Source organism: Acartia tonsa, chromosome 12 (assembly GCF_053477335.1).
Source record: "Acartia tonsa isolate MP-2025a chromosome 12, ASM5347733v1, whole genome shotgun sequence".
Classification (NCBI taxonomy): domain Eukaryota; kingdom Metazoa; phylum Arthropoda; class Copepoda; order Calanoida; family Acartiidae; genus Acartia; species Acartia tonsa.
Window position 1 is genome coordinate 29,864,726 of NC_137271.1, and position 19,732 is coordinate 29,884,457.

Consider the following 19,732-nt stretch of genomic DNA (forward strand, 5'->3'; position numbering starts at 1 on the left):
AATGGCACCTTTGAAATAAGCTCATATTATATCAAACCTATATTCGCCCTTTAAATCCAATGATTCCTGCTATCAAATTATCATATTCTTTTACTTCTGAGCTTGATTTGTTCTGTAAAAAAATTTCCATCCATGGTTTCAAATCCTCTAACTGTTCACTGCCTATAATAAACTTACTACAATTACCACATGGTGCAAGTGTATTATTGACATCATATTCTTTCAAATTTGGCAGACAGGCAGCTTTAACGAATTTCCATTCAGAGGTTATTAGGTACCCAAAAACCTTTCTGAAAATGTCTAATCGTTTTTTCGTTTGTTTTGAAGCTTCTGCAAGTCTATCAAGTGTATCGCCCTTTTTTACTTCAATATTGATGACAGTTTTGGTATCTTTTAACACAATTAGTTGGTCCCACTCAACTGTTAAAACATTTACTTTGGAAAACAACAATTTTCGCCTGTAGAAAATTGCCCTCTTCTCATCTGGAGTATCATCAAGCACTTTAATGCCATCTTCATTTACAATCTATATCATTAAAATACATACAGTCATTAATTTTATCTTATATCATAAAAATTTTTTTGTAACAGCAAGACATTCAGTTTACTTTAATAAAAATTAAATAAACTTTAAGGAATTACTGACAGACAATTGAAAAAAAACAATATATACAATAATTGGTTCAGAAATAAAAAAATATCATTCAATCATTAAGACTGACAACGGGATGGACAGATGGACGGAAAAAATGTGTAATAGAAAAGCTTCACTACAAATAATGTAGACTTAACAATTACAAAAAATATAATAATACTATTATAGGCTTCTAAGGAAAGTATTTACAGGAACCCCGTAAGAAATTCAATGCTCCAACTGCTGATAGACTGCCACGAGTAGACCAATTTCCTCAAATTTGAAGCCTTCAGAAAATTAGGTTGCTGCCAGTAACAGATTATATTTTTACAATAAAAACACCACATTTCATAGTCAAAATCTCTGAAAAAAATAATTTGTTTGTAAGTGTAAATTGTAGTGGAAACAAATGAAACTTATACAAGCTCAGCTGTGATTGGTTGTTTAGCTGATTCAGCCTTGTGATTAGCTGGAACAACGGTAAAACGCAAGTTAAACTTAAATATTTAACGATTTTGACTGTAACAATGGGTATTTTTATTGTAGAAATATAATTAGTTACTGGCAACCTAAATATATAAAGCTTATAACTTTATTTCTAGGCTATGTAGTTTAATTTACAAATTTCCATCATGAGCAATGAAAATCTTTAAAAAAATCCATGTACATAAATTGTCATTTTAAAATGCCTACAACCTTTTTGTTATCAAAACTGAAATCTTCAAATTCTTGGTATTTGGGTATTGGGTCTACTTGTGGCAGTCTTTCAGCGGTTAGATTAATGTATTTCTTGCAGGGTTTCTTTATCATAAAAACCATTATTTATAAACTTTTGTATCTAACCTTTAGGACAAATGTCAACATTTCAGGTTCCAAACAAATTTGATTTTGTTTTAAACAAACTTGTATTTTGGATAATTTGTCATCAATTTCTTTCCCTTTTTCTTTGATGATTTCTAATAGTTTTTCTAATATTTCCTTTTCCCTTTTAAAAAATTCATGTATATGAATTAACTTAGCAACTGTACTGTGGATATTTTCTCCTTCATCTGTAAGTATTTCCAAAATTTCTTCTTCATGTTTGTTAAGTGGAGGAAATTTCTCAGGATTTAGTTTTTTTTTCTTGTCACCCTTCTGTAGTTTCTTTCTTAACAATTCTGCCTCAGCTAACTTTTCATAAAAACAATTCTTAGAATTAAATCCTGTTACAACGCAAGCATCTGTATCTTTGCTAATATTATGTAGTGCATTTGTAATTTGGTGGTGCAATACATCTTCTATATGATATGCTTTAAATCCTCCTCTTTTTTCACCTAAGTGTACATCTAAGAGCGCTGGCTTCTCTGGTAATGGAACTTGATTAGGTAAGGATATAATTTTAGTATTGTCAAATGAGTATTCCACCAGATTTTCTTTTAGTTCATTAATTTTTGCTTGCATCGTAGTGTTTTCACGATTGTTAGCAGCACGGATAAAGTTGACTGCTTGCAATGAAAGATTATGTTTTCTCTGAAATTCTTCAGCATTTGAGATATCACAATCTGTTAGCTGATGTACACCGAGATTGTGACTACAGCTACATAATCTTGTATTGTCAGTAATTACAGGGGTCTTTTCCTTCTCTATGTCAAGAGGAGTGTGCTTTGATCTGCCATTTGTTGGGTTTGCTTCCGTCCTCTCCATAGTGAGCACAATCTACAAAAATTTTAAAATCAAATTTTAGAAAGAAGGCGTCTTAACTTTTTTGCTTTTTATTTAGAATAGCTAGTCAGTGTTTTTAGAAAGTAATAGATGTAAAATGGTCCATAGAATTTAAATATGCAATCGGTTTTTTTGTAGACCTCTTATTTTTGAAGTAATTTAAGTTTAAAAAAAAAATAATTAAGTCGGTTTTAAGGTACTAAAACGCAACAAAATAAAAGAAGAAAATTGCCAGTATGAACAAAAATAGTAAGATCTTTAATTTGACACCTTACTTTTTAAATTCTGTTGAGTAATTATTTTGAAAAAATAAATTTTTTTAACCTTGGTTTATTCAAAACTTTAAACCTAATTATTTTCTCACACAGGCATAAAAAATATGTGTTTATATATGACTTTAAAATTTTATTTAAGTCGTTCTTGTAGTCGTTTATTTATATAGGATGCGACTAGCTTTATTGATGAATTAAATTTGCTTCTCATTTTTTTCTCCGATTAATGAGCTAGACTATATGTATCATTGTAGACACCTTTTAAAGTGTTCACGAAGCTGGGAATAAATTCTTTTGTTACATACATATTAAACTAACCAAAAAAGTTTGTAATTTCTTTTTACTGGGAGATTAAATGATTTTTACCAAAAATCGAAAAGATATTACCAAATATGGGTATAAGGTCAGCTGATTTATAGTTGTCGATTGTGTAACATAGCACCCTCATCCTATCTCAATATTTACTACTTGCTAAAAAAGCTTCAACATACTGCAGAGCTAAAAATACGATTAGGCCCCCACATAATTGGGGGATTTTACTATAGATTGAGAAAGTTTTTAGCTATTATGGTTTTTTTATTTTGGGGTAAAATTCTTGCTTAGATTATATTTGATTAATTAACTAAAATCTATAAAAGATATTTAAAAGAAACAATCTTTGAAACATGAATTAATTTGCTATAAGCGTTTTCTGAGTACAGCACAGCCAGGTTAAATCAAATACACACACACACAAACATACATAGGACTCCACAGAACTTGATTGTTTAATACTTCAAAACATGGAATAAGATAAAGAGACAACACAAATTATATTCTTTTAATATTAATCTGTTATTCATGGATGTACATTAATTAAAGCAAGGCTTTTATCTTAATCCTAAACACAATGTAAAGATGGTTCCTGAGGTAATAAATCAAGTCAGTTACCAATAAACCTATACAAAAATTGAAATAAAATAACATGTTTTTTCAGTTATGGGAATAAAATTATTTACTTTTTATAGCTATTGAAATTTTCCCGTACTGGTCCAAACTTACAACTTAAAATACACTGAAGGGACTGCGACTTTAACAATATTTAGTAATGTTTGGTTTCTATACTTCAACTTAACAAAATCCGTTGGTACCATTTGTACCACAAAAGATAAGGAGGGGGACGGAGAATGGAAAAGGGAAACATGAATGCCCAAGGTAAGTGAATGAGTGTGTGTGTGTGTATAATGACAGATATATAATTAAATTCGACACATTACGAGATTATTTTATGATGATAAAATGCTTTTTTTATGTAAATACTATAGAAAGACTGCTATATTTTATGCTGAATATGAGCAGCAAATGATATTTGTTTATTCTATTTAAACATTTTAATTCTTAAATATCATGCTTTCTACAGATTTAATCAATTTTTCTTTTGTCACTATACCTGCATAAACAAAGCGGTATTTGGTTAATGATTTTTTAAAATAAACCAAACTTTTTCATTACATTTTAGAGAAAGTTCAAAGATAAATATCAAAAGAGATATATTACAAAAATATTTTCTAAGTATCAATTTTTTTGTTTTTATCTGCAAGCGAAGAAATAACTTATTTTCTCTTAGTTTAATTGATGCTCAGATTTTAACATTATTTTCATGTGGAAACACTCTCCGCATTTTAAACTGATTTTTTCTAACTTAACTGAACTTTTAAGGCATAATTCTTTGAAAATTACTTAAGATATAAAAAAGGTAAACGAAAATGCATTTTGTAAAATTAAATTCGCGATCACTTTAATATTTTTGTGCTTTGCTTCTTATGGATATTGTGATCCTTGTGAAATAGTATTATACCTGGAAATCAATTCAATTTGTCACAGCTCATGCATCACATTGTTTAATGTTTATACCTGAAAAATGAGAAGAGTTATTTATACGCATCGTATTGTAGTAATGAGAGACTGACGACCATAGGGGAAGCTTCGCTCCTCCTACTAATGATATGTGTTTTTGTTTATACTACTCTCTAATTCCCAATGTCCGTCCGTCCGTCTGTCCGAAATTAATGAATTGGGGGAAAAGTGATTTTCTCGGCTCCTATAAAAGATAGAAGGCTGAAGCTTTTTGATAACATTCCCATCATTAAGGAGCACAATTAACTATAAAACATCAATGGCGGTTGGACTGCTTTTTAGCAGATTTTAGGTTTTTTCTATATTTTCCAAATTTTTTCCATATTTTTGGTGTTTATTTTATTAAATTTTCCATCCTTTGAAGAAAACAACGATGGAGGTCAGACTGCCTTTTTGCAGGTTTTTGGCTAATTTTATATTTTTCACATTTCCCCCCCATATCTTTGGTGTTTATGGTCCGATTTTCGAAATTTTTTCAGTCAAATATATCAAAATTAAATTTCCTGTCGTTTGGAGAAAACAACAATGACGGTCGGTCTGCCTTTTTTGCAGGTTTTTGGCTAATTTTATATTTTTATCCAATTTTTAAATTTAAATCTTTTTTGCATTAACAGTTTCAAAATATTATTTCCCATTGTTATGTGCATCTAGTATGTAATTTACTTTCACTCATAAAAATAAAACAAGGTTTCGTGTTTATTTTCTCCAATAAATCTAATATTGATTTTAATAAATACACTTCAAATCTACTTGTACGTATTCCCATCAACAATTTTTTTGTGCTTCACTACTTATGGATGTTGTCATCCTTGTTTAAAGTTTTTCTGGCAATTCAAATTAAAAAAAATCTTTGATTGTCAAAAACGGTCCCAGGACAAACGCAGGAGTCCCAAATGTCGGAGTGTAAATTTAGTTAACCTAAAATAACCTATTTTAAACTATCTAATAGGATTTTAAATGTCTAACCCCTGTGGCGGGGGCTTATTTGCATATTAATATCTTAACCTAACCTAACCTGTATAGAAATACTTAATTAAGTTAATATTTTAACACTCTGCGTTTGTCTACTCCGACGTTTGGGACTCCTGCGTTTATCCTGGAACCTCAAAATCACCATTAAGGAATATATACAGGGTGCGCCACATAAAACCGGACTTTTTCTAATTTGTAAACAAATGAACATAAAATCGCCTATTTTAAAGATTTTATTAAATTTTAAAATCTGGGAAGCAAACTAGATGACTATTAGATCATTCAATAAAATCGCCGCCAGGATCGATCACCGCCTCCACCTGCCTCCTCAACCGCCGGCAGGCCCAGGTCAAAATGTACCTGTCCAAGCTGGCGAAGATCTCCTTGATAGTGGCAATAAGGGAGGTCTTTATGGTATGGGCACGTCTATTGGTGCATACTTTAAAGTAGCTTCAGGCCAAAAAGTCACTTGAATTAAGATCGGGCTGCTGGGAGGCCCTATTTCCTTAGGAAAGTGAGTAACCGCAGGATCCAAATTCACCCAACTTTCAAACTGCCCTTCGACACGGCGGCTCTCATTTGGGCTACAGTTGAGCTAGAACGGCGTTCTATACCTTTTTGAAATGGCATGAAGATTCAGCTAGGGTTGTCAACGCAATCTATAGTCTAAAATGAGTTTTTAAGTTCCATATGGGTCTCTAACGTTGAGAATCGAAAAATTTTCACGATTTTACACGATTTTTGACGTTTTTGACATCTCTAAATCTGCCACGTTTCACTTTGCCGGAGTACTACAGCCAAGCCATTTTAGATAAAGAGCTCTAGTCTTATCTAGTGTCTTACTTATAGTATCTAACAGTATCCCCAGCAAGTTGCATAACTCTACCTCATCTACGAATGGGCTGAGGTCCGATTTAGTGGGCCCTAGTCGAGAATCAATATTATACCACCAGCGCATTTCGAATCTGCCTTGTTGAACATAAGCGCGGCCAGCTTGGAGTACGAGCCCATCTTTGTCCAAGGATTTTTTTTGTGCTAAAAGGTCATTACCTAGGCTTTTTATAGTGGGGTCAAACGTCCTGATTGGTCAAGTAGTTTTGACGCTATGGCCGTTTAAAAAAAGTTCGGTTTTATGTGGCGCACCCTGTATATAATATTGTTCACCATATAGATATTATTTAAACAAATAACAAGATTGAAACTAATACAAAATGAAAAAAAAATTCTGTTTGGCTTCGAAACCGATTATTAGCCGCTGGATTATAACCGGTTCTCGGACGTACGGAAAATCATGCATTATATTATATAAATTTTCCACGAATAATAAAATAAAAATAACAAAAATCAGTTTGTTAACCTAGGCCCTCTCGGGGCTTACAAAACTGGTTTTAATCTTATAATTTTTCATTTTAATATACGCGGATAGCTGTCCACGATGCGTTAAATAACTGATATATATGATTGACTCACATGTGAATCAGCTGATAACTAAAAAGAGTTTACTTTACAAATTACTACCCATGTAGAATAGTTAGATACTAAAACAGTTAGGGAGTTGAATCCATTTTTATAGAAGCAGAAATATAATCTATGATTATGGTTTTGACCCTCTAAAACTGTAATCTACCTTTCCACTTTCCCCTCTCTTGGTGAAGATATCTTCAACGCCGATACGATTTTTGAAATGTAAGATTCTACTTTCCCTTCTCTTGGTGAAGATATCTTCAATGCCGATACGATTTTTGAAATGTAAGATTCCACTTTCCCCTCTCTTGGTGAAGATATCTTCAACGCCGATACGATATTTGAAATTTAAGATTCCACTTTTGCCTCTCTTGGTGAAGATATCTTCAACAAGAGAGACAAAAGTGGAATCTTATATTTCAAAAATCGTATCGGCGTTGAAGATATCTTCACCAAGAGAGGGGAAAGTGGAAGGGTAGATTACAGTTTTAGAGGGTCCAAACCATAATCATAGATTATATTTCTGCTTCTATAAAAATGGATTCAACTCCCTAACTGTAAAACAAGCTCAACGGCCTTATGTTCATTACTCACATTTTTGTCTGCTGGGTGTTTCTATTTTGTCCACGAAAAAACAAATTTCAGATTTTGAAGTCGAATTTTAATAAAGAATCATTTTTATGTAGATTTAAGTAAATCTTAAAAGGATTCGACATTTTATGAACTTAATCACCTGCAAAATTTTTTTTGAAATTGACTATAGAATACTTTTCATATATGAAAATATGCAGCATTGACTGAAAACCGATAATTTATGTAATAGCTCTGAAGTAGCAAAGCTACTCTGCTGAATACTTTGTCTGTCCGTCCGTCCATTTTGATATTGGGTAAATGAAATTTTTCTTGTCAACATTCCTATTACTCTCTGATATATAGATATATTTTTATGATCATCCTCTCTTTTTTTTGGCAAAGAACATTTGTTTGTCAACCCATGACTTTTTGTGCTTTGCTACTTATGGATGTTGTCACCCTTGTTTATTGGGCTTTTAAAAACAATATAAGGATAAGAATGTATATAATCAAGTACTAATAATGTCAGTATGTCTCTAAAAATTATCCTGTATATAAGTAGTTTATCAAAAAATTTACTAAATTTGTTTCGAAATTATAATTTATAATTCTGATTAATTAGTTCTGACACTCTACAAGGGTTAATGTTCGTTTGACTTACCGTTTCCAGGCTTCGCTTTTATGGATGTTGTCATCCTTGTTGTTCAAAGTTCAGGCTATATTATTAAGAAAAAAAGGCTCTTCAAAATATTGTAAACTAAATCATATATGTTGGTGGGTGGGAGAACCCTTCACCTCACCCATTTCTGGGGGAAATGAGGATTTTTTTTCATGATTGGGGGGATTCGCCTCACACCTCCCCTTATTATAGTTAATGTTTATTATTACAAAAAAAAATGGAGAGATCGTACGATCTGTAGCTATATTTACCTGAAGAGTAGAGCCAAATCGGATCATAAGTTTTCGTGATCTTAATCTTCAGACGGACAGATATCGTTGTACTTTATATAATATATTTAGTACAACTATGCATCTGTGACCGTTTTTGGTCTTATTATGTATTAATTGTTCAGTTTTGATTTGATTTAAACAAATTATATAACAAATTAAACAATGAAAATTTTATTTTAAAAATTAAACAAAAATGATAAATAGTTATTGAATAAATAGTGTACATTTAGGTCGTCTTGGAAAAACATTCCCCTTCTTTATTTGACTTCCGGGTATTAAAATCACATTTTCGTTTTCAGGCAACTAAAATAAAAATAAATATTTTTTTATTATGATGCTTTAGAATGAAAATTTTTAGATTTAACACATTTATTTTTCTAATATATATTATTTGTTATTTGATGAAAAAACAAGTCAAAATGAGTTACAAGAAATTGTACATTAAAACCAGCTTATACCAACAATGAGGTTAATTCGGTTGAACATAAACATGTTTTTTCAGCTGTCGTTGTAGAGTCATATGTAGTAAATTAGTCCCAAAAATACTTGAATTCAAGATGTTTAAAACGGACATTTTAGTTACATTTTACATTTTAGGATTATAATATAAAGAAATGCTTCGCTTTCAAAATAGTTAAATTCAAGATGTTTTTAATTGACCTTCTGCTGCTAATGATTACAGAGTTGCTACGCTTTCTAAATATTGATAAGACAATTCTAAAATTCCTAAATAAACGGTAAAAGCTAACTGCTTCGGACGGACGAACCAACCCTAAGTGTAGAAAAGCTTCATTTAAATAAAATTTTTAATAATTCTACTTAAAACTTACCAATAAACTTTTTCTTCTCCTTGGCCAGTTTTCAATAATTTTATTGTTTTTTGTTTTCAATTCTGTTTTGGATTCAATTTCTTGTTGCTCAGCAAAATTCGATGTTGTTGCGTTTTCTTGTTTAACAGTTTCGTCCTGAAAAATTAAGAATATTAAAAATTAAAAAGTAATTAGATGTGTGTCTGAAGCTTAAGATCTCGTTAACCGATATTATTCCCCTTTAAAGTGTAGCTTATCATAGGTCCAGGACAGGTTTGTAGCTATTTTAGTGAAGGGTACCCCCCCCCCACCTCAAGTGCCCCTAGAGGCCTTTATGGGAATAACCGCTAGAATAAACTAAAGTTGCTTGATGTATAATAAGGAATCTACAAACATTTTTAAACTAAAAGGCCTTTTCTATATATATGTTCAACAAAATGGAGAATGAAATGAAGTTAATCATAGTGTAGCTGCGCTACTAAAATAAAACTTTCTACCAACCTCTTCCTCATTCCTCCAAGGGGACAGTCTCCCCCCAACTTGGCTGACACGATAGGGCTGAAATTTGCTCATTTTAGTGAAAAACTTTAATTTTGTGTAATGTGTTGTTCCGTTGAAATTCAACTATCAACTGATGATCTTTGCTAAATGTTGGACGATTTTTAAAGCTGGTGCTTGAAGTGCATAGATTGTTCGCGAAACATTGTACTTTGATGCAGGTTATTTGGGACAGTGAAACATTGTACTTTGATGCAGGTTATTTGGGAAAGTGAAACTTGAAATTAGATGAAGTTATCCATAAGTAGCAAATTAATCTTTATATAAAAGTATGACTTGTAAGTGGAAGGTTTTTAACTATTTTGGGGAGATTATCACCACCACCTCATAAGAGATTTCCCCCCCCCCCTCGACTTTTAAAAATTTTCTTTTTGTAAAATTCAAAGTTGAGGATTGACTATCTCCTTTCCCTTAAGTGAACCTTAAGGCCTATTGGTGTAGTTGCTAATCCTTATAATAAAGTAACAGGATGTCTTGTTTGTTTGTTTGTCTTTACCGTAGGATTTCGCTAACCGCTGAACTTATAGGGTTCTCCTTAATAGGGTAGCTTCTCATAAGTCCAGGGAAGGTTTATAACTATTTTGGGGGAGGGTACCACCACCCTCCCAAGAGAAATCACAAATAATTGAAAATTTTTAAAATATTTTTAGAGACTTCAACGCAACATAGACACTAGACATATATATTTGATATAAAAAAGCATTTAAAGTGCCACTAGAGGCCTCTAGGAGGCGTAGCCGCTAGTGAGGGATAAATCAACAATTCTATTTAATTAATTTTTCATCAAAAAGCTTGTGCAATTTACTTTGCTTTATTGAACAAGGATGACAAAATACATGGAAAGCTCAACAAAATAGATAGTCAAACAAACAAAATTAGAGTGTCATGACTTGAGAAACTTTTATAGAATATATAATTGTGTCTTATTAGACATCCAAGATATGATAGGATGATAAACATATTTTACCATATAAAATGTCTGAAAGATCAGCATTTTAAAATCGACTAACAGATTTTCTGGTAATGGTTATAAAGTTGCAATTAGCGCTTTCTAATATCATACCTTATTATTACAAGAATCTTCTGATTTAGAAAGAACTGTCCAAATGAACCCGGATCAGTGACGTTTCACAGTGCTTCAAAATATGTGGGCGTAGTATGACTCACACACACACACGCACACACACAAACCAAAATTTTAACCAAAGCCATTTATTTGATACAATTAGGAGCGTATTTGTTTCTTTTTAAAAGCGAAGCTTTTCTATAATTAAAAACGTAGCTCTAATATAATTAGGGTAAGTTCGTCCGTCCGTAACGAATAGCTTTTTTCGTTATTTAGGAATGTTAGAATTGTCCTATCGATTTCAAATTTTGTATGATGATTCCTGTAGTAGTTAGGTACGATATAGAAAGCGTAGCAACTTTATAATCGTTACCAGAATGTCCGTATGTTCATTTTAAACATGTTGATTTTTAACAACATGTTTTTTTTGTGATATAATTCCGATTATTCTGATTTATTTAATACTGATTTCTATTACAGTAAGGTACAATATTATAAGCAAAGCATCTCTATAATCAAGCCCTAAACATGTCAGAGTGTCTTTAAACATTATTCTGTATTTAAGAAGTTTTGCCACAAATTTACGAATAATTTTGTCAAAACAGATCATGAATATCGTGGCTTCTATTACAGCTAGATACACCTGTATTTTTTTGGTAAAACCTTGAGCAATAATGAACTTCCGTGAATAGAAAGGTCATAGCCGTTTGACCACTCCTTGACCGATTTTTGGCCGATTTTCTATTTACTACCTGTAATTTTGCCGTTTTGAAGCTGCCAGTTGACCAATTTTGAAATAGCTCTAGACCAGCATTTTTTTGTAGAATTTTATTGTGATCAGAAACAGATAAAAAAATTAATTGGCGCCGCCAACCATCATTTTACTGCCGATATGTAAGGGTTAAGACTAAATGTTCAAACATAGCAATAACAATAACAAGTACAATTATTTCAATAGCAGCAACCAAAGTGAACGGACAAGAAACAATTATACAATAACAATTGTGTACAGTAGCTGTGCTACAAAATGATAATGTAATAAGTGTTAGGAAATACAAAAGTTAAAAATGTAGAAAATCTCAGAAAAAGTACAAAAAATAAACGACACATTAAAAATCGCCAAACAATTTTAACATTGCCTTATTGTTTCTTAAATATATTTTTCTTTCATTTAGGAATTAGCAGTCTTATGTTTTTGTAAAAAAAAAAAAGGCTGCAGTTTGGCGTTTAAATGAATGAGCTTATTTAGCAGCTGAACTTCTGCAGCTGTAAATTAACAAATATTTGGGTAAGCTACAGCAGTTTGAAAATATTCTAATTTATAAAGTAGGCCTTTTCTGTTCATATAAAAATTTTAGAAAAGCTTTAGAGAAGTCCAGGAATAGTTTTAGGCTATATTAAAATTAAAGTTTTAAGATGGGTTTGGGCTATTTTACTGCTCTCTCTCATCTAGATGCTAAGGTTGCAACTGTTTGCTTATAGGAACTACTAGCGGTTGCGTCCCTATTAAAGTAATATATATAGAGTGATAAATAGCTATGAAACCATTTTCTTTTTTCAAAGACCCATGACGCTGCAGAAGGTTGTTTATTGATACAAATTTTGCTTTCTCACTTAGCTGCTAGAAAGCTCATAAGCTGTCATTGGAATAAGATTTGAAGGAACTTTACTAATTAATCAAAACCACCGTATATTTTGGTATAAGGATTTGGGGGACCTTTATTATTAATTAAAGTCATGTGACCTAATGTACAAGAGTTAAAACAATTAAATCAAAAGTTTTTAGTGTAAAACTATTTGTAAATAAGAGTATAAGAATAAGATATTGTTATCAACGACAAAAAATAAATGTTTTGCCTAATTTTTGTAAAAATTTAGAGCATATTTATCATTTAAAATCAATGCTATCTTTTCAAAAGTGTTTCCATTAATTTGATTGTGTTTTGTAAGCAAAACCTGTTTTTTATTATTTGTACTGTGTAATTTTATTTGAATATTTAATTCAAAGATAGCAATTTAAAAAAAAAATAACCTAAGATGAATGTCGGAATTTTCTTATTAAACATAATAATGTATATATAATTAGAATAGTAAGACCTTGAAAATAAGCAAAAAATTATTATATGATAATTATCAGTAAATCTAAAAGAATTTAAACGTAATTATTAAAAAGCTAGCTTCAAAAAATAATAATACATTTTTTATTCAAATACTATAGTAAATTCTAACAAGGATGATGATATCAAGTTTAGCAACATTTAACAAATATGTCTTTCAAAAATCAGTTGATTTATTGCATGAAATATTGAAAATGTATATAGCAATTTACAGATTTTTATTATTTTCAGGAATTTTAAATAATTACATTCATTTTGTAACTGTAAAAGCAGAGTATAGCATGTATACTGTCAAAAATGAGCTACAATTTGAAATAATTTACATATATTTATTGGGATGTAATATCCTTTTATAAAAGGCAAATACAGATTGATTTTAATTACAAGTTCATTAAAAAAAATCCAGACTTTCTGATGGATAGACAAAGTGAATTATAGAGTAGCTTCGCTACTAAATATGACATATACACATACATGCGCTCTGGTTCAGTTCACATTGCTATGGACAGTTAAACTATTTAGGAAAGTTGTAAGGAAGAAAGTTATCCATCTAGTACTAAGATAAAAATTTAAAAGCCTCCTAAAAAAAGAAATATATTTTTAAAAACAAATTAAATCTATAGTGCTGTTAATTTGAACCTTAATATTGTTATCATAAAAAATGGAAATAATCTCTACTTTCCGAAATAATTGTACTCAAGACAGCTTGTAATGAAATTTCTATTCAGATTTTTACGATTTTATAATTTTTTGACAACACCAAAATTGTTTTTTTTACTTTATTAATTTTAAGATATATGCATTATCTATAAAGGACAAACACAAATACATAATAAATTTTATAGTTAGGGTATTGTTTCTAAAAATGAAAAACCCTGTATAAAACTCAGCAATTTTAGAGTCTAAGCTGTCAAATTTCTTGAGCAATGGGATTGTGTTGGTAGGTCTTTGCGATAGTTCTATATAGTCATGTACCCTTGCTCCCTCTATTCTCTAACTTTATTGCGTCCCTAGTATCTAGGGATATTAGAAGGGACATGAAAGTGCAGAAAAATAAATTAAAACCTTACAACGACTTTTTTTATAAAAATAAAACAGCCTAAAACCTCCCTGGGACCTATAAGAAGCTTCACTCTAAAGGAGAACCATATCGGTTCAGCGGTTAGCGAGATCCTTCGCTACAGACAAAATAAAGCTTACTACTTTATATAATAGGATATAGGAAGAATAGAATTTAGATGAATTAGTATAAGTTTTTAAAGGGAAAATAATAAAATATTTTTTTTTCTGTTTTTAACCTCGCACTTTAATTACTTAAAATTTCTATACATAGCTACATAATAAGTAATGATTTTAGTCCACCTTAAAAGCTAACATTGAATTGAAAAGAAATTATTGATTTTAAAAATTGTATTGGTTTAGTTAACAAAAACTTAGTATAGGCAAGTTTTTCCTGTAAAAAAACTATTACATATTGATTCAATAAATATATGAAAAAGTACATTGCAATTTACCTTACCCTGTAAGGTCTGAATTCTCCTTTGATTTTTAAGTGTTCATCTAGATAATCCAGAGCATCATCTGCTTGATAATGGGATGCAATACTGTAACACCCAAGGATGTTAGGTTAAGTAACATCCAACAGACAACCAACCCTTTGATTAACACATATTCACATATATGCATTTTTTGTTATTTCTTAACCTGATAAGGCCATTGCAAAACCAAAAATTTTAAAATTAACAGGGTTTATTTATGTAAAACTTCTATAAAAGTACAATAATGACCTATTAAATTTTACTTTTTTTCAGAAATTAAATTAAGAAACAAAACATAAAAAAAACTTCCAAGACCTTTACAATCATTTATATTAAATTTGAAAATATTTAGTTTGAACCAAAAAAAAATATAAAAGAAATAATCAATATGCATATAAAACCTTTTCAATTAAGTGCTGATTGCTATTTCAAGTATGATTTTAAGTGTGTACACAGTTTTCAGTTGAGTAGAAACAATATGAATGTAACAATGAATCCTAGACGTATTTTAGAATTAGGATTCCTTGTCATATTTTCATATTCACTTTATGGTACAATTGGTAAGTTATAATAGTGTTAGGTAGTCACTTTGTTTACATCTGGCATTCACAATAATTGAATTTGAAGCTAATAAATTTCTTAATGCAATAACCACTATTCACCTGCCCAAATCATTTTACTCAACAGATTGATTAACTATTAAACACCAACTTCTAAGGTTTTAAAAGCCTTATTTTACATCCAAACTGTGCATTGTTACAAGTTTCAATAATAAAATCTACATTGAAACAAATAAAAGTAGCCCAAAGAACTATCATACATGCATACTTTGTAAAAAGGGTTCTTTTTTTATCTTATCAGAAATCACAATTTTAAAATTTTAGAAAAAGTGATTGAGAACCCACAGGTGAATATAATTTCTACCAAAGATATCAGTGAAGTTGACAAGCCTAGGTAATGCATTTTACCTTTATTTACTAAATAAGCACAAAAAATCACGGATATCTTGAAAAAAAAATAAAACTTTTCAAAACATAACCGACAGACAGAATAAAAACAATTTATAGGCTAGATGCACCTATTCATAGGAATCTTCAACTGAAAATTTAATTTCCCCATAATGTTACTGACTGACAGTCTGATTACTGGAAAGAAAAAAAGTGAAGTATAAAGTAGATTTGCTAAAAACCGTTGAGTAACCATATTTTTGCCAGGATTAAAGTATGTGCACCAAATCAGTTCGAGTTTAGTGTTGCTAAAACACATGGATACAATGGACTAGCTGACTTTTGGGCAGGCAAGGATTTAGTAATAAAGATTTTATATTTTCAGTTCAAAGCTAAATTATATCATGGGACTATTCATAAAGGAAAGATATTTTTCAGGTATAAATGAGAATTATCCCGGTAGGGCATCTTGGCAAATAGATGCTAATCATACATACAATGAGACTGTAAACTCTCTGTTTCAAGGATCAGAACCTGTAAATGTTTCAGTAAGAGTTCGAATTTAAAAATAGTTATATAAAAGTGATTGTCTGTAGCTAAGTATCATGCTAACTGCTGAACCAACATAGTTCTCCTTTAAAATATAGTTTCTAACAGGTCCTGGGAAAGTTTATGACTAATTTGGGGTAGAACAACCCTCTGAAGACAATTGACTCTCTTCCCCCCATTTTACTGTTCATAGAGAACTCTAGGAGCAAAGCTATAAGTAAAAAAGTAATTAAAAATTACATAAAAAATGATATAGACACATTAGACTTATTTTTATGTTTAAAGTAATTTTGTATTTAGTTTGAACACCATGGACCAGCAGCTAAAGAATTCACTATGAATAAAGGATTTTGTCATGCAATAGACTTAAACTCAGATCATCTCTACATCAAGTATCTTTATTATTAATTTTTATATAAAATTATAGATGATTTTGACATTTAAGGAAGCCTGCAAGGAATACCACGCTTTAACTGCTGACAGACTGCCACAAGTAGACCCAATACCCCAAATTTGAAGCCTTCAGCTTCTATTACAAAACAGTTCTAGGCATTTTAAAATGACATTTTATGTACAAAGCAAATTTTGAAATTAAACTACGCAGCCTAGAAACAAAATTATAAGCTTATTTTTGTCATAAATTTAGATTGCCAGTAACTATTTATATTTTTACTATAAAAATACCCATTTTTATAGTCAAAATCATCAAAAAGAAATAAGTTTAACTTGCGTTGTACGGAGTGTACTGTAGCCAATCATAAGGCTGAATCAGCTAAGCAACCAATCACAGCTGAGCTTGCAGAAGGTTTCCCCTTTGTTTCCTATATGATTTTTGTTTTAAAATGCAGTTTAAATTGAATTTTTTTCATAGATTATGACTATGAAATGTAGTGTTTTTATTGTAAAAATGTAATCAGTTATCGGCAATCTAAATTTCTGACAAAGATAAGGTTATAATTTTGTGTCTAGGCGACGTAATTTAATATTGTATTTTCTTTTATGAGCATTGGGAATCTTTCAAATTTCCATTGTATATAAAATGTTTTTTTGAAATGCATAGAACTTTTTTGTTATTGAAGCTGAAGGCTTTAAATTTGGGGTATTCGGTCTACTTGTGGCAGACTTTCAGCAGTTTAAGCGTGGTATTTCTTGCAGGCGTCCTTTAATATTGATTTATATTGCTGATTTTAGTCATAAATTTGCTTCATATTACATGCTAATCATTCAATTTGTTACAAAATATCAAAATATCTCAAAAAGATGTGAGTGTTTTTGTTGTTGACCCTGCTATAGATATCATTGACCTCAAGATGATAGAGGGTGATGAAAAGATGAGACTGCGCCATGACTCTGAACTAGGTTATGTAACTAGCGTTTTCGAGATTTCTGTGCGACAATTGGTAATTCAATCTGAACAGGACAGTTGTAAACAGTACACCACAGAACATCCCTATTACAAATGCTTAGTGGATAAAATTAGAGAAGTTACTGGTATGGTCTGTGAGCCACCCTACATGAAAAATCTAGATGCCACACTAGATAATCCTTGCACAGGAATATTACCCAATGTATCCAAGGAGGTTCAGGATCAAATGCTTTCCTTCTGGAAGAAATATACCAATGGACAATTGTATGAGGTATTCTTGATATTATAAAGGACCATTTTTTTTATAGTAAATATAAAATGTAAAAAATGTCCTTAAACAATGTATTTAGTTAGGATGTGAAGAACCCTGCACCAAAACAACCTATTACATCAGCATGATTGCTGACAATGGTGGTAGCCATAAGATGCATTGGATCAAGCTTCTGCTAAACACCAAGGTTTGTTATTTGCTTTGTTAAAAATTTACATCTAAACTGAATAGTGATTAAACTTCAATGATTGGTGTTGGTAGTCTTTTAAAAACAAGTATGCAATTTAAAGCAAATCCTTTATTAACTAAAGATTTTATTTTAGGTAGAGTATATAGAGCAGAGATCAAGCTTCAGCACTATGAATCTGTTTGCAGAGGTTGGGGGAAATTTAAGTCTCTGGATGAACTTATCATTTATAGGTATGCCAACTATAGTTTTAGTTTAGACCTCAAACTCTTTTTTAAAAAGCAAGGAGTGTTATTATCTACATTCTTTTGTATACTAATATTACAAGTCAACTAAGTTTTTGTTATTTGTCTTTTTTTACAAAGATAAAAAAAAATATTTAAAACCGTGGAAATATACAAAATAAATCACAGACATAATCAGAGAAGTCTTCACAATAAATTTCAGCTCTCCAAATACAATAACAACTAAGTTAATCACATTTTCCTATTAAAATTTCTATGTCACCCTTAACAATAATAACTAAGTTAATCACATTTTCCTATTAAAATTTCTATGTCACCCTTAAAGTTTACCAAAAATCTAATAAACATTAAAACAAATACACTTAAATCTCGTAGGTCAATATGAACACAAAAAATTCAGGGATTATGAATAGTAACCAAACTGTTACAAAGATAAGGAGGGACATTTCAAATCATTGATGAGCTGTGCTAATAAAAAAACATACTTCATATTAGTTATATATAAACAGCTTTCTTGGGATATAAAATGTACAATTATAACATTAAAACAAGTTTTTTTTCAGCCCTGAGATGCCAAAGGCAAGGGCTAAAAACCTGGTTTTAATCTTAAGATTGTACTTTTTTTATACTCGGAGAAAGCTAGATATTAACAATGCTAGATATAGTTTTTTTCAAATAGATGAGAACTGGTTCTAATCCACCGGATATTAATCAGTTTTAAATGAAAACGAGAAAAGTATTTTTATTCTTTTATTTTCATGCGTCTAATTTCTATATGCACATTTCTTGAGTTTTACTTTTCAGTCTACTAGCAGCTACTAGCCAACTACACCCTATCATCGACAGGATGGAGGGGAATAAATAGACTAATTTCTAACAGGGCTCGGCAGCCACGCATCAGTCGCCTATAAGCCTCAGGGAAATCAACCTTTTACAATTCAAAAGCAGCTTAAAGAATGCCTGCAAGAAATACACCAATCTAACGCTGAAAGACTGCCACAAGTAAACCCAATACCTCAAATTTGAAGCGTTCAGCATTGTAGGCATTTTAAAATGATATTTTATTTACAATGAAAGTTACCGGCAACCTAAGCTTCTGACGAAGACAAGGTTATAATTTTGTGTCTAGGCAACGTAATTTAATATTGTAATTTTATTATAAGCAATGGAAATCTTTCAAAATTTTTATTGTACATAAAATGTTATTTTAAAATGCCTACAACTTTTTGTTATTAAAGCTAAAGGTTTTAAAATTGGGGTATTGGGTCTACTTATTGCAGTCTCTAGCAGTTAAAGCGAGGTATTACTTGCAGGCTTTATTTAAAGTAGTCTAACTGACCAATCCCTCTTTTTGAACAAAATTTCAAAGCATCCAAACAGGTTTTAATTTAATGTACAAGAATGTTTTTTCTTCTAATTTTGCAGGGGTCTACGATTTGTGTACTTTCTTAGTGAGAAAGTTGAAAAGAAAAGAAGTAATCGAGAATAACTCTGAATCCAACACATCAGTTCCTTAAATTTGAAACATTTTAATTCAAAAACAATTCTAATAAAAACTAAAAAATCTGTATTTTTATTAAACAAGAATGGCACCATCCAAAAGTTAATAGCGAAGC

At 30.7% G+C, this 19,732-nt stretch overlaps 3 protein-coding genes across 3 annotated transcripts; 1 reads left to right on the top strand and 2 right to left on the bottom strand.

Moving 5' to 3' along the window:
- Positions 1 to 37: 37 nt before the first annotated feature.
- Positions 38 to 2,317, bottom strand: LOC145333287 (uncharacterized). The gene is made up of 2 exons (XM_080178416.1): positions 1,478 to 2,317; positions 38 to 526 (listed from the first exon to the last, which is right to left on the bottom strand). The coding sequence occupies exons 1-2, from the start codon at positions 2,315 to 2,317 to the stop codon at positions 38 to 40; spliced, it is 1,329 nt and encodes a 442-aa protein (XP_080034542.1).
- A 6,350-nt stretch (positions 2,318 to 8,667) lies between these two features.
- Positions 8,668 to 9,924, bottom strand: LOC145333288 (uncharacterized). Its single transcript, XM_080178417.1, has 3 exons — positions 9,774 to 9,924; positions 9,294 to 9,428; positions 8,668 to 8,766 (listed from the first exon to the last, which is right to left on the bottom strand). The coding sequence occupies exons 1-3, from the start codon at positions 9,843 to 9,845 to the stop codon at positions 8,668 to 8,670; spliced, it is 306 nt and encodes a 101-aa protein (XP_080034543.1). The 5' UTR covers positions 9,846 to 9,924.
- A 7,378-nt stretch (positions 9,925 to 17,302) lies between these two features.
- LOC145333448 (uncharacterized) lies at positions 17,303 to 19,679 on the top strand. Its single transcript, XM_080178594.1, has 4 exons — positions 17,303 to 17,684; positions 17,764 to 17,871; positions 18,008 to 18,104; positions 19,542 to 19,679. Exons 1-4 carry the CDS (start codon positions 17,358 to 17,360, stop codon positions 19,631 to 19,633), a joined length of 624 nt encoding a protein of 207 aa, XP_080034720.1. The 5' UTR covers positions 17,303 to 17,357; the 3' UTR covers positions 19,634 to 19,679.
- Positions 19,680 to 19,732: the final 53 nt, after the last annotated feature.